The sequence below is a fragment of the Epinephelus lanceolatus genome, chromosome 11, assembly GCF_041903045.1.
Source record: "Epinephelus lanceolatus isolate andai-2023 chromosome 11, ASM4190304v1, whole genome shotgun sequence".
Lineage (NCBI taxonomy): Eukaryota > Metazoa > Chordata > Actinopteri > Perciformes > Serranidae > Epinephelus > Epinephelus lanceolatus.
In genome coordinates this window covers 16063664-16078753 of record NC_135744.1, presented here as the reverse complement: position 1 = coordinate 16078753, position 15090 = coordinate 16063664, and the positions used below count along the sequence as shown (strand labels likewise).

Below are 15090 nucleotides of genomic sequence, written 5' to 3'. Positions count from 1 at the left end.
AATAAAGAAAACGCATTGAATGAGAAGGTGTGTCCAAACTTTTGGCCTGTACTGTATATATATATATATATATATATATATATATATATATTTTTTTTTTAATTTATTTTTTGATCAGTTGTTTTTGAGATTAATTTATAAATCATTTTGGTTTAAAAATATCCAAAAATAGTGAACAGTTTCCATAACAATTCTCCAGAGTCTGAACTGACGTCTTTGAACGTCTTGTTTTGTCTGACAAACCGTAAAACATCCAGAGATATTCCAACCCAATCACCAGAAAAAAATGTTTGCATCGCACATTTCTGCAAACCATGGATACGTTACATGTGTACGTTTTTTTGGGATACGTTAAAACTTAAAACGATACAATGTGATATTGATTCTTTGGACAACGATATGATATTTTCCAAAATTACAAAGTCTGCCACAATAAGATTTCGATTTAATGTGATCGATTTGAGACAATATCATCTGCCCATTTAACACAGTCTGTCACAGAAGAAGCTGCCACCCCTTTCTTTTTTACTTTTTGCCATAAAAGATAAAAACATTATTGAAACAGAAAAGCTAATGTTGCTGTAGTGCGTCGTGTTTTGTCTTGTAACGACATTATTAACACACGGCATGTGCTTTGTCTGTTGACACATATATTCTCCGTAATCCAAAATATTTCCATACTGCTGATTTATTCCAGAGTAAATAACGTTTTCCTCATTGCCTCCTTCTTGGCTGCTTGGTGTCTGCCTGCTGCTGTTTGACGGTGACACAGACTTTCAAAATAAAGGCGTAACCTAAAGATGGTAATATGGATCGAAGTTTTCACATTGCATCAATGATACTGAATCATAGATCATTGAATTGATATTTTGATCCAGATCAATGGATCTTTACACCCCTAGGTGTGGTCGGGTAAAGGTAATGTTTGGGCTTTAAACACCCATGTTTGGTAGCATAAAAGTTGCTGGAAAAACAATGACTGGTTGGTGAAAAACATGCAGGTTCGGTGCTGTAGGGAAATGTGGCGAGGTGCTGCTGTTTGTTGACCTTGAACAATTGTCTGCAGTAAGGATAGACCGATACATCGGACGGCCGATATATCGGGCCGATATTTGAGTTTTTTACTTGTATCGGCATCGGCCGATACGTGCGTGGGTTCGCGGATTTATTTTTCCCTGGCATGATTTACAGACAGGCATCCACGGGCAGCTCTGTGTTGCCGGAAGACCCTGCAGCGCACATGCAGCGAATCCTACTGTGTCCAGTAGTTGTTTTATTTATGCTTCAGCTTAAATATTTGGTTATTTTATAAAGACATTACTGGAAGATTTAAGAGCACTGAACTCTTTTTTTTATTTGAATGTAAAATTATAATAATAATAATAATAATTTTTATATGTAAATTGAGGGAGCAAAAGCAGCCTCGACCCCAAATATTGGCTCAAGAAAATCGGCAGTCCATAATCGGTCATCGGCTAAGGGTGATGGAAAAAAATCAGTATCAGCATCGGCCCTAAAAAAATCCATATCAGTCTATCCCTAGTCTGCAGCACTCTGCAGCTTGGCAGCTGTCTCGTTCAGGTGTCGTGCCATCCACCATCCCCTTCACCTGGTGATGACAAAATCAGCTCATATACTACGTCACTTTAGAAATGTTGATGCTACATGTATGAAATGTACAAATGTAGCTTATCAGTGGTTTGCAGAAACATACAAAACAAATGTTTTCTTCTGGTGACTGAGCTGCATATTGAGTTTTAATCATAGAAGAAAGAAAGAAAACCAATTAAACATTTACATTTGAGAAGCTGTAACCAGTCAGTTTTTGTCTCTTTTGCTTAATTAATCACTTAAACAATTAATCAGATTAAAATCCCAGCTAATTAATTTTCTTTTGATGGCCTAATTGATAAATTAATAATAGATTTTCTACACTAATCAATCAAGTCATGTCAGCACTAGTTAATATGCAGTTACAGCGTGATGTGGTTTGCCTTTTTAATAATGTTGTATCAAAACACAGTAAATTGCAGTTATGGTTTTATTTGTCCAGGTATAATGGAGATTAATGGGATTTAATTTGTGGTGCTCAAGGCACTTAAACTGTACATTTAAAAATTCACCAGCAGGATCTCTTTTCAGGAACCGTGTTGCTGTTACAATCACTGATAATCCTCAGAGCACACTGTCAGCAGATTTCATAGGGGCTGTTTCTTCAGTAGGAAGTACCTCCAATGCAATCTGTCTGTAGGCAGAAACCTGGACGAATAAAGCCACAAGTATCTGCCTGGATAGATGGTACATGAAGGGGATTTGGAGAATATGTTTTTTCCACGATTTGAACTTTGTGAACTGACCCTTTAACAGCAGAGCCAAAGAGAGCCAATCTGTCTGTCGCTCTGTTTGTCCGTCTGTTCCCAGAGAGAATAATTCAGAATTCTTTTGTTTTTCTTTTTCTTGTGCCTCCATCAAGTCAGAAATTTCCCCTGATGGCCACTCTGGTCCTCGGCAAGGTATCTCAGTTTTCGCCTGAAATTAGCTGCAGATATAATTGTCCCCAGTGGAAAAATAATCACACAGTGTTGTTTGTTCCATCCAAAAGTTTACTTAGGTGGCATGTAATGACCAGAAGGGCTTAAAACTTTTAGCCTTGCTGAAGAATAAAATGAGAAAATATGTAATCCCTCCACCAACAACTATTTTCTTCATTATTAAATTGATAATTTAAACACTAAAATGTTAAAAATGTGAAAAATACCAGTCACAGTATCTCAAGGAGGCACCCAAGGAGATGTCCAACCAACAATCCAAAACCCAAAGATATTCAACTTACAGTAATACACAACTTAGCAGGATATCATCACTTTGGAGTGTTGTGGAAATTCTCTGCTGCTGGTGAATAATGAAATAGAGACTTCTGCCGGCCGACAAGGTTTTTATTTTCTTCGCAAAGAAAAGGTCAATCAGCACACGAGCAGTCAGAATGAAGAAAAACCCTGAGCACAGGAAAGCCTAAACATTTATACCTGAGGAACGCCTCTTACGGTGTGTTTCACATCCTTCAGTCTGCGGCAGGGAGCGGCGCCCCTACCCACTGTTTTCACACTCTATCGTCTGCCACAAGTATTGGCTCCGACCCCCTAGGATGTGTTTCACACTTGGCGTATCCTGCAGGATTTTGTATCTAGGTGGGAGGTTAAGAGGTGTAGACATTTGAAGTATTTGAAAACGCAAAAAATACACAAAGAAAATGAAATTACAATTACAGGAGGAGTTAGTCAAGGGGTCAGCAACCTCATGCAAGCATGCCACTGTTGGGACATGGTAGCTCAACCAATGGCACACTATCAATAAGCCTGCAGGAGAGTTTTTTTTGGAAATGTGCCCTGTTATTCACATGCCAAATTACTTCTGTCATGGACATTGTTAGCACAGCATAAGCACTCCGCAAAGACCCACTGTACTCTGCCACTGTTGTGCTAGTACTCATTGCCTCCTTCGCAGAATGTGGGTGGGAAAAACAGTGACGCTTCTGGAGCGGGCTTGCTAGACAATGGCAGGCATGCTAGCTAAGATAGCTAAAATAAAGGTTAGGTAATTCTCTGAGTTTGGTTGGGTTGGGAGTGAGTTACTGACCCAAGTGCAGGAGTTCAAGTATGTCGGGGTCTTGTTCACGAGTGAGGAGAACGGAGCATGGGAGGGATCGGCAGTTTGGTGCGGTGTCTGCAGTGATGCGGACGCTGCAATGAAGCTTTCAGTTTTCTGGTCCATCTATGTTCCAACCCTCACCTATGGTCATGAGCTCTAGGTAGTGATCAAAAGAATGAGATTGCGGATACAAGGGGCCAAAATGAGTTTCCTCTGGAGGGTGGCTGGGCTCAGCCTTAGAGATAGCGTAAGGAGCTCGGACATCTGGTGGGACCTTGGAGTAGAGCTGCTGTGCCTTCATGTGGAAAGGGGTCAATTGAGGTGGTTCGGGCATCTGATCAGGATCCTCCAAGGTGCCTCTTGTTGGAGGTGTTCCGGGCATGTCCCACTGGTAGGAGGCCCTGGGGTAGACCCAGAACATGCTGGAGGGATTATATATCTCATCTGGCCTGGGAACGCCTTAGGGTCCCACAAGAGGACAAGAGGAGCTGGAAAGCTTTGCTGGGGACAGGGCTGTCTGGTATACTTTGCTCAGCCTGCTGCCCCCGCGACCTGGCTTCGACTAAGTGGTTGAAAATGAATGGATGGATGGATGGATGGATGGATGGATGGAATGAATTCTGGCCCTCAAGGACAGAAGAGTGAGATTTTGTGTTTCAGAAGGGCCATGCTGTGCATACTTTGCCTTGAAAAAATTGTTTGCCCAACGTCAAGTGTTAAACACGAGAAAACTCCAAGGACAACCCAGCAAACAGGCTGTGTCCAGGTATGAGAAGCATGAAACAGCCTCAAAGTCTTTGCCACAGCTGAAACAATCACACTACCAAAATTGCATTCTTATGTGTGGAAAGTAATTTACTGATGGTGAACACATCTGCAGCTCGGGGGTTTTGTTTCATAGCTTACTAAACAAAGAGACATTAAAATCAAGAATAAAAGACATTCCCATGTCAGCCAGAAGTATTGAATGATGCATTTAAAAAATGGCAGAAAAGGTGAGAGACAGCTAGTTTGAAAGGAGCCACAGTGTTTAGCATCGCACTTAATGAGGGCGTGCATGTCAATGGCATACCATGTTTGCCACTCCATAGCAAGATACTGTGATATGACTAGATCAGGGAGGAGCTCTGCTGCCCAAAACCAATGCCTTAAACGACAAAAGGTAAGGACATGCCCTAAGTTTTTATGGAGCACTTCGAGGAGCGAGGGATTGACATTATAGCACACTGATAAGAAGAAAATTTAAAAATGCCAAAAAGGTTGCCGACCCCTGAGACAGACGTATGGAATATTTGGCATTTTCTTTAAGAGAATTACTTTAAATGATAAATAAATTATCAAAATAGTTGCTAATCTATAAAAGCTGCAAGTTAATTGCTGAGATAACTGTAAATTTCCCCGCTGAGGGACGTATAAAGGATGATCTTATCTGAACACTAACCCTAACCACATGAACATGATGATCAGATAGTTTGTAAATTAGCGTTCAGGTTCCACAAACTTACTTGAAAGAGGAACAGTAAAATTACTACCCAAACTGTCGGTTTTAAAGACCCAGTGAAGTGAAAAATACATCTTCCCAGTTTCAATCCTGTGTCCCTGTGATCATTTATCTCCTGTTATATGTGAAATAAATTTTAGAAAAAAACATCAGTATCAGGAGTATTTTTACATCAAAATCCCTGTCTTCTTTTCTCTTTCTGTAAAATGGTTTGAAATGTTTGATGACTCATGCTGCACTCAGGGGCGTTTACAAAAGTTCATCCAATCAAATGAGACTTTGGGGGACTAGCTAACCCACTTCACAGTTTGTGGGTTGAGTAACTTACAAAGCAACATCAAGAGAAAGATAGGATGAGAGTGTTTGGAGATCAGTGGGCAAAACCTTTGTTGTCATTTCCAAAAGTTTGTCTGAGGTCTAATAATTCATCTCTTCCTTGTCCTGCTCCTGATTGAAGATTAAGGCAGGTGTGTGTGGAGCCGACAGTCTGCTGCCGCTCCATATCGCACAGAACTGTAAGCCCAGTTCAGACCAATGATTCATGACAAGACAAAATCATTTTAGAATGTTGCAGAGAACCGTTGCAGTGGTCTGAGCTTGACTTAAGCCGGCTGATTGTGTCACCTGCGACTCAGCTGACCAAATGGCTGGCGGCTGTTCTTAGAATGTAAAGCACCTCATTTGTTTCAACAGCCATTCAGCTTGTAGTAAAGTCCGCCGGTCAAGTCAACATGACCGCAAACGGTGCGTTCACTTGCTGCAGCAGGTGCTCTGTCCCCACTGAGCCCTCTGTTTCTGTCCTCACAGTGTGCCAGTGTTGAACGGTGTTGGACTGTGGGTCACTGTTGCTGCTCGCTGTACGTGCTTTCGTGCTTAAGCTGCAAATCAGAGCAGAAGTACAGAGAGTTGTTGCATAGAGATGATACACCATGTCATCTAGTTGTATTGGTGTGAACTGGCAGGTTTTTAACATGCTGCAGAACGGCACATTGCAAGTAGTTGCCTGTTTCAACTTGTCTCGTCACGAATCTTTTGGTTTGAACTGGGTTTGAAGTGGACTCCTTTTTTTGATAGTTCAATCAGATTCAAAGGACTTGCTTTCAAGCCCTTTTGAAACAGTACGCCGCTCAAATACTCACAGGGAAATATGTCACAGCACAGAAGCTGAAGATGCTCTCAGTTCTGTTTCCATTACTTTGAACATCCATTGCAGTTTACAGACTGACTCTCTTGCTCAACTTTGACCTGACAGACATTGTCACATTTAAGTCATGTTGGAATTACTGTAATTAGAACTTTCCAGATTGTACACACTGTCCACGTCAACATCTGACGGCTCCAATATAATTAACCTGGATCTTTACACTACAAAGTGCCTAAAAATGAAAGCAGACATGCACCCCTTAATACTCAGATCGTGCTATAGGTCCGCTATAAAGTCCCCTCCTCATGCTGCCTTTGGATTTTTACACAGAACCAAACAACGGCGGCATCATTCTGCTCCAGTGTGTGAATTTAGACAACATGCCAGCATTGCGGAATCAGTAAAGGCATGACAAGCGTGACATGTAAGTGTTATGTATTGACAGTATAAGTTTGTCCCTCCAGAGATACCGTTACGCTCTCCAGTGTTATGTGTAGCAACTGGTACACTGTCCTGCTCTGATGGTTACACTAAGTACATGCCTGTAGGTAAGTTCTACCTGGTCTCCTGTTTCCTCATTAATAATATAAACCCTAAATAAGCAGAGTATAAAACATTGCTGCAACAGTGTCGGCCTGTAGTGTCACATATACATGTCGGCAGTGCTCTATGAACAATAATATGGCAATAACAATCATTTACCGTCCCTGTTATATGGTGGCTGATCTCGCCCTCTGCTCAGTGGGAAAGGAGCCCCCAGACCTCACTGTTTTTACAATTTGTGGACATTTTCAGCCGCTGTTCGTCTTCGAGTTAGCTGCTAACTGTTATCAGCTACTTTTTAAATCTCCCGCAGTGAGTCGTACTCACAATACGTCATCAGTTGGGACGTCAGTGGCTTAGTGGATAGAGCAGGCGCCCCATGTATAAAGCTGTTGCTGCAGCGGCCAGTGTTTGACTCCAGCCTGTGGCCCTTTGCTGCATGTCACTCCCTCTCTCTATCTCTTCCTCTTTCACGCTTGACTGTCCTATCAATTAAAGTCTAAAAAATGCCCCAAAATATATCTTTAAAAAATAAAATAAAATACGTCATCAGCTTGTCACACCTGTGCCAATTATGATCCCGTTTCAGTGCTGTTACTACCTCCAATGCTGGCATAAAGTTGAGACGACTCTGCCCCTCCATTCTGGGATTGTACATTTTATACAACGCAGCGAGGCGGCATCACAACATTAAATTCCTGCCTTGGAGAGGCAGCATCATACAACCAGTTGTTGTCAGACGACATTAACATTGTAGACGTTAAATTATCAGTTAATTGAGTTATTGTTCAGGTTTAGTCATGTTGTTGTAAATGTCTGGTTTGAAGTACATACCCAAAGCCAGTTGCTTTTAGGAAAACATTACGCAGAGATAAAGTTCAGCTGCAGCCAACAGACCAGCAGTGTGACAGCTTTGACACCTCATCATCTCATGTCTGCTCCGAGGCGAAACGTGCTACTCCGTCACCAACACCATTCACTCGTGAGAGCAGCACTATACGCTACACTGGCCTCCAGGTCCACACACCACCACCCCATCACTCTCCACCTCCTCAAATGTAGGTCACATACAGCTGCTGTAGGAGTATTTGTTTGCCTGGCTGTCACCTCTCATTACACCCCCATCTCCCCACATCTGCTGCACGGGGTCATGAACGAGGCTGCTCCTTAATGCATGCTTGCTTTTTACTACGCGATGTTCACACAATGATGACCAGAGCGCTTATGTGGAGCAATCGATTATTAATGCTATAGAAAGCAGAACGTGCTGTGAGGTTTGTTGAGGCCATAATATTCTCTGCTCACAGACCTTTGTCTTGTTAAAGGGAATTTATCACCTTTAAAGATCTTCGTGAATGATTTGGCTGCCAAGCTGCATTACCTCAGTGACAAGCAGGGAGCATTTAAAGAGAAGCTGGAATTACAACTGCCTGCACACAATGTCCTTAACTGTGGAGATTTCCCCCAGAGGCTTTGAGTTATTAGCGTCATTACGGTGACCTTTATTTGCCCCTTAGTTTCCACTGAACCCAGTCTGACTTGTGGGGGTTAGCGGGGCTGTCAGAGCATCTCTGGGAGGGACAAGACGCACTTTACAGTCATCTGGGTCAGGCCTGTTCATAATGATGACCGACCACGACCCCCAGGAGGTGAACGCATGCTGCGTGTGGCTGCACTTGTACATTTTTATCAGGCAAGCTGCAGCCATTACTGCCTGTATCTGTTGGTAGTCATTTAGACGTGGCATTAGTAGAGCCTCCTGTATGTAAGCAAGTGTAATTTTGTTTTATTTTTGTATGATAAAGGAAGCAAATCTCAAACTTGCGCCCTGTTTTTATAAGATAAGTAGTCTGCAGTCCATTGCAATCCATTTTGCAAGGGAGTTAGTCGGTCCAGGTAGACTTAAGTGGGATTTCTAGTTGTGTGGCAGACCCTACGCACGTAGCCTACGCCGTTGTTAGCATACTTGTGCGGTGGTGTGTCTGTAAGAAAAAACCTCCAAACCTCCAAAACACTAGTCGGCAGCGCAGGTTTCTGTGAAGTAGTGTAAAGTTTAGTTGATTCAAAACACACATTAAACACACATTAAAGATGGCCTAATAGAGACAATTTCCACAAAGTCCACAAATCAGCTTCATTATAACTCGCAGCATTCACAAACACTTGTCTTTATCTGGACACATTTTCCCCACAAATACAACGTGCTAACGCTATTAGGACAAGCCTATGGCATTTTGCATTGTATAAATTAGCCTAGTGACAAGTGGAGATTTCCTCTGCTCATATGAAGCCAGGATAAATCACACACAAGCCTTAAAATGCTATTTTTGTGGAGGCTTTATTGTCTTCAAAGTTTATTGTTTCTTATCTGTAAAATTAAAGTAAATAAAAGCTTTGTTTCCATTGAGGGAAATGGTTTCAGCTTACAAACATAGACAGGAGGTCTGCGTTGCCACAATGTGCTGTTACATATCTGGGGAGGTCCACGTCAGGCTACGAAATGGAGCCTACACTGTAACTACAGCGTTGATACAACGCAGAAGTATAAAGTCTGCATTACTCAGTTTGAGTCTAAACACCTAGGCGATTGTGGCTGTAGGAGGCTGCGCTAGCTTGGACCTCCGGGTTTGCTGCTTAATGCTTCATGCTGAGGTAATATTTCAGGCTTTTAGTACTCCGATGGAGCGAAAATTCCTTACTGCTGAAATGACAGATAACAGTGCTCCTATCTACAGTTCCATCAGGACTTTTTTTAATGTACATGTTCCATTCAAGGTACATAGAACTAAAATAATAATAGAAATGAAAACAGAAACTATATGAGAGCAATTTAAGAAAAGTATGTATGTATATGTATTTATATTTTGGCAAATTGGCACCATTAAAAGTGTGCCGAATGAACTGTTAGTAGTTCCTGTCTGCAATGTACCCACAAATGTACAGACAATTATCACTGAGTTTACTTTGAAACTTAAAAACATGATGATTCTTAGGCAAGGTCTGTAGTTTTTTCTGTGATTTCTGAGCAGGTTTATCGATGATTAATGGCAATGGACATCAGAGATGATATCCTTGGGAAGTGAGAGTCACACAGAGTCTAAAGATATGTACATCAGGTCTGTTAAGATTTCACTGAGCTGACTCTGAGAAGGACTACGAATTCAGTGGGTATTGTGGCAGTCAGACGTTTATGGTTTTTTTAGTACCTTAACAGCCTCCATGAGCTTCATCTCTCCCTTACAATTTGAAAATTATTAGAAAATTGTTGTTCAAGATGTGGGTCATTGGCTGTCCTCAGAAATGGCCCAGGGTGGGGGAGCCCTTCTGTGCAGAGTTTGGATGTTCTCCCTGTGTCAGCGTGGGTTTTCTCCAGGTACTCCATCTTCCCCCCACAATCCAAAGACATGCAGGTTAACTGGTGACTCTAAATTGTCCGTACTGTAGGTGTGAATTTGAGTGTGAATGGTTCTCTGTCTCAAACTGTGCTTCTCTAACAAGCATCTGTCAAGTTAGAAATGACAACTTGTAGGAAGCTACTGGTTGAATGGCAACTAGTAGCACCTCACAGTAGCTGCAGGAATTTCGTTCTGTCATCAATACTAGTGCTGTTAGCTGAAGTTAGTCATCTCAGTGGAACTCTCCCTCTGCAGCTCTTAATCATATGCTGGCTCTCTAAATTGGCACTTAGTCATCAAAACTTTGAGCACCCCTGGAGTAGAGTGATGACAGGAAGTGAAATCCTGCATTAAGAGATGGAAAGCAACATGGACAAAATGTGGCTCGTGGTCGGCATCTCAGCCCCGAGGCCAGATCTTAAGATTTTCATTATCAGCAAAAGTTTGTTTTAATTTAACTTAAGTCATGTCCTCAGGAAATATCCTTAAACCTAATAAATTTTTAAGGCTCTGAGTCACAATTTTGTAGTTCTTGGCCACCATACATTTTGGAAATAACTAGAGCTGCACAATAAATTGATTAATTGCCAACTTGTGAGTATTGTGTAAGATTATAAGTCAAATGTCTGTGATTCCAGCTTCTGGTTTCTTTCCTCCTCTGTAACAGTAAACTGAATATCTTTTGTTTTGGACAGAACAGTCTTGGGCTTTGGGACATTTTTCACCATTTTCTGACACTTTATAGACCAAAAAAAAATTAGATTAGATTAATCAACAATGAAAATAATTGGCATTTGCAGCCCTAGTAATAACAACACTGGCCATTGTAACAGCTGGGGTATAGATAAAAAAAATATATATATCTATATAATTAATTATTAATTTAAGAACATAGAATTGCAACAAAATATTCAGTAAAAACTAAAATGATCTCTCATTTCTTTAGTTTGTGAACAACAACAGTAACTCAGAGTGAGATTCAGATTCTGTTACAATATTAATAGTTCAACAAAATAAAATCTACCACAAATTACACATTTAAACAGCTCCCAAATACAAAAAAATGTCCCCTGGGATCTATATATATATAAGTTGAACAGCTGATTTCCTCCTTTTAGTAAAATCCTAAATGACTGAGTTGTGTTTTTTCCACCTGGACCTTTATGCTCTGCCATAATCTAAAGACAATCAGACAGGTTTTAAAGAGGACTTATTCTGCTCATTTTCATGTTCATTCTTGTATTTTGGGTTTCTACTAGAACATGTTTACATGCTTTAATGGGAAAAAGCTTTATTTCCCTCATACTGTCTGTGCTGGAACATAATAATAATAATACTACTACATAATAATAATACACTCTGTCTGAAAAGCTAGTGCCTGTCTCTTAAAGTCCCCCTCCCAAAAAAAGCTTTGTCTGCTCTGATTAATCAAGGTTTCCAGGTCTTCCATATCTCGCCCAAGGCTATTCAACGAGGACTGGGGACACAGTCTTGACCCCGTGGGAGCTATGGTGTATGACACATGTGCACTGTAACTGGAGCTCCAATGTTGTAGGGTAACAATAGATGAGGCTAGAAAAAAAAGGATGGCGTTCACTCAGGTGATCTTTGGATGCCCTTTTTTAAGCCTCCTAAGGTGCGCTCAGTCTGACCTACCTTTCTGGGTAGGCTACGCTTGAGTGGATGGTGTCCAATACACATTTCAGCGATTTATAAAGAAAGCATTTGTTTATGGCCTCTTATTTAGGACCTTTTTTAATAATGATAATGATAATTGCAGTATTTTAATTCTCACCCAAATCTTTGTTTTTCATATAAAACATATTTCGACGTAAGGCCGTCTGCGGACGTCTCTGTAAGATGAATCAGTCGTCCCCATGTTCTATGATAGTGCGCCAGGTAGTAAATCTTTTGGCAGGTGCAGACCAGATTTCACTGCACATGTGTTGTACCCCAATATGGGGTGGGCGATATGGCCCTGAAATAATATCACAATATTTCAGGTCACGATATAGTAAAAAAATATATATATATCTATATAATTAATTATTAATTTAAGAACATAGAATTGCAACAAAATATTCAGTAAAAACTAAAATGATCTCTCATTTCTTTAGTTTGTGAACAACAACAGTAACTCAGAGTGAGATTCAGATTCTGTTACAATATTAATAGTTCAACAAAATAAAATCTACCACAAATTACACATTTAAACAGCTCCCAAATACAAAAAAATGTCCCCTGGGATCTATATATATATAAGTTGAACAGCTGATTTCCTCCTTTTAGTAAAATCCTAAATGACTGAGTTGTGTTTTTTCCACCTGGACCTTTATGCTCTGCCATTTCTCCTCTAATCATGTTATGTTATGTTACCACAACTATCGCACAGTCACACATGGAGTTTTTTGTTGAGCTGCAAGCGTCACGTAGGTTTACATTACCAAAGGTTTATGACAAAATCACTTGACGACACAGACTCCTGTGTGCGCACGGCGAGAGAGGAGAGGGAGAGATGCTGTGCTGCTGCCAGAGGAGCCGCTGAATGAGTTCCCTCTGAGCGGTTAAGTCACTAGAAGAGTCTGAGAAGTCCGGGGCTGTTCATAAAACATTCAGGACACCACAGTTTATTCCACACTACTGAAGCTGCTCCTCTTTTTGGAACCACCATGTCTGCAATAATTTCACTTTCAGCCATGCTTGTTGTTGCTGTGGGTAACAGTATGATGTCAATATGTCATCAAGTATCATGATGTGAATTTTTCATTTGATATTAAAAATGATATCGGTATTATAGTAAATGAGATGATATGGCACAGCCCTAACCCCAATGATATGACATGATTCAACACTGTGACTTGCAGCTGGGGAATGACCCTATTAATGAAGTATAGTGTCACTTTTTACCGTTTAAAATCTAATCACTAATAAAAGCTTTGAAACACAACTGCACAAGTTCCAGCAGGACTTTGATCTGAAATCGCAGAGAAATTTACAACATCAGCAACCAAGCTTACATATTTCCCTGACATTAGCATGTAGCTTCATTTAGCATGTAAGCTATGTAATGTGCCTGGAGCAGATGACCATGGAAAGAAATCAGGCACGCTATGACATAATGTTGCACCCAGAGTAGCAAAAATGTAAAGAGTCAAATCCAGAACAGTCTGAAGCCTGAGCTTTACTTTTTCATGCTTGTTATTTGAAGCTTTGGCCACGTTTAATATGAACATCTTTCGTTTCAACACTATATATAAGACACAAAATACAGAAAAGCACAATAGGTCCCCTTTAAATAAACCCCCAGGCTAGTCAAATTTCTATGGAGGAGGAGACATTGTTTGTTGCAAGCATCCATGACTGACCATTCAGTATTCATCAGCGTCTCCTGACAGTTTGCTGACCGAATGCATCACAATGACAAACAATATCTTCTCAGTCATCATGTTACTGCTCTGCGTTCCTGAGATAATGTTGATATGAGCTGGTTTGAACATTCTGTGGCAGATTATACTTGATGCAGTTGCCATCATCTTTTTTTTTTAAGGTTCCCTGCATTTTTCATTGTATTGACATGAACATAAATAATTCAAAGATGGTATCTGTGTTTGCACATGAACACTGAGCTGTCAGGCATTCCTGTCGAGGTTCAACGTTAAAAAGAGCCCGGATAATTATTTGTTTGTTGAAGCTTTATAGATTTATTGACGGCAAAAATGAGACTCTGGGCTGGGTTTGAGTTTCGTGGTCAAACCAAACTAAGACCAGCTTCCCAAAATAGCTCAAAGTTTAATATTTACAGCCCCTGTTTTCCCTTTTTTCTGGCCAGCAACTGTCCACCCCATCACCACCATCTCCTCGTCAGCACATACCCTCAAGGCTCTTTGTGATTTGGAAAATAATTTTCTCTGCTGTGGTTTCTTGGTTACTGGATTTTTCTTCCAGCTCCAGTGAAGTCATACCTCATCTTCCTCTCTTCGCATGCATCAGTGATGTGTCTTTGTCGTTGCAGAGGCTCATGTCCAGAAGCACAGTCTGCAGACGGCGCAGAACCTCCTGCAGGAAGAGGTGGCACGTGCTGAGGAGCATTCAGAGGTAAAAGGCTCTTTTCCTCAAACACAGTCTTTCATCAGTTTTGCAGCACAGTTGTGGATGATTCTTGAAAAGCCTGCAGTGTAGCTGACAGCCCTCCCACTTATGTGAAATCTGATCTATAAAGACGTGAGGCATATACATACAGTGAACAGTCCAACAACATCTGAGAGTGACTAAACCCACTCCCACCATGGCAGCCTCCACATACTGTACACTTGCTTTGCCAGTCCTGCATTCATACTATAGAGTTTTAAGGACAGCTACCTATCTACCATTTACTGCATCCTTTTACTAAATGTTTATTTCTCTTGGGGCTACTGTACCACTAAATATTGAAAAAGGTTCTTAAATGATTTTGCATGGAAGTCCATTTTTCTGACCCTGGGAAACCTAGAGGAAGAAACAATGAAAACATGGCCATGTTTTAGATGGATATGGACGTGATATAACCCATCCTAGCATGTCACTGCTCCATCCAAGTGGGACAATAAACTATACCATATAGTATAAAATAATATTGAAACTGTAGAATGTCTCAATAATACAAATCCCAGAATTCAGTTCAAGACAACACCTTAAACCAAATCAAATCAAATTAAGTTTACTGAAATAGCACATTTAAAAACAACCACAGTTGAACCAAAGTGCTGTACAAATTAAAAGAATGACACACAAGTATATAGAAATATAACATGTCCACAAATATAAAACTTAAAAGAACAATTACATACATAAAAAAAAGATTACAGTATACTAAGATGTTA

At 40.6% G+C, this 15090-nt stretch overlaps 1 protein-coding gene across 1 annotated transcript in view; it reads left to right on the top strand.

The window, feature by feature from the left end:
- Window positions 1–15090, top strand: part of vps37d (VPS37D subunit of ESCRT-I) — a 63526-nt gene that overhangs the window by 31390 nt on the left and 17046 nt on the right. The window contains exon 3 of the mRNA XM_033639343.2: window positions 14244–14326. Within this exon, the coding sequence (XP_033495234.1) occupies window positions 14244–14326 (83 nt within the window). The remainder of the gene's footprint in view (window positions 1–14243; window positions 14327–15090) is intronic.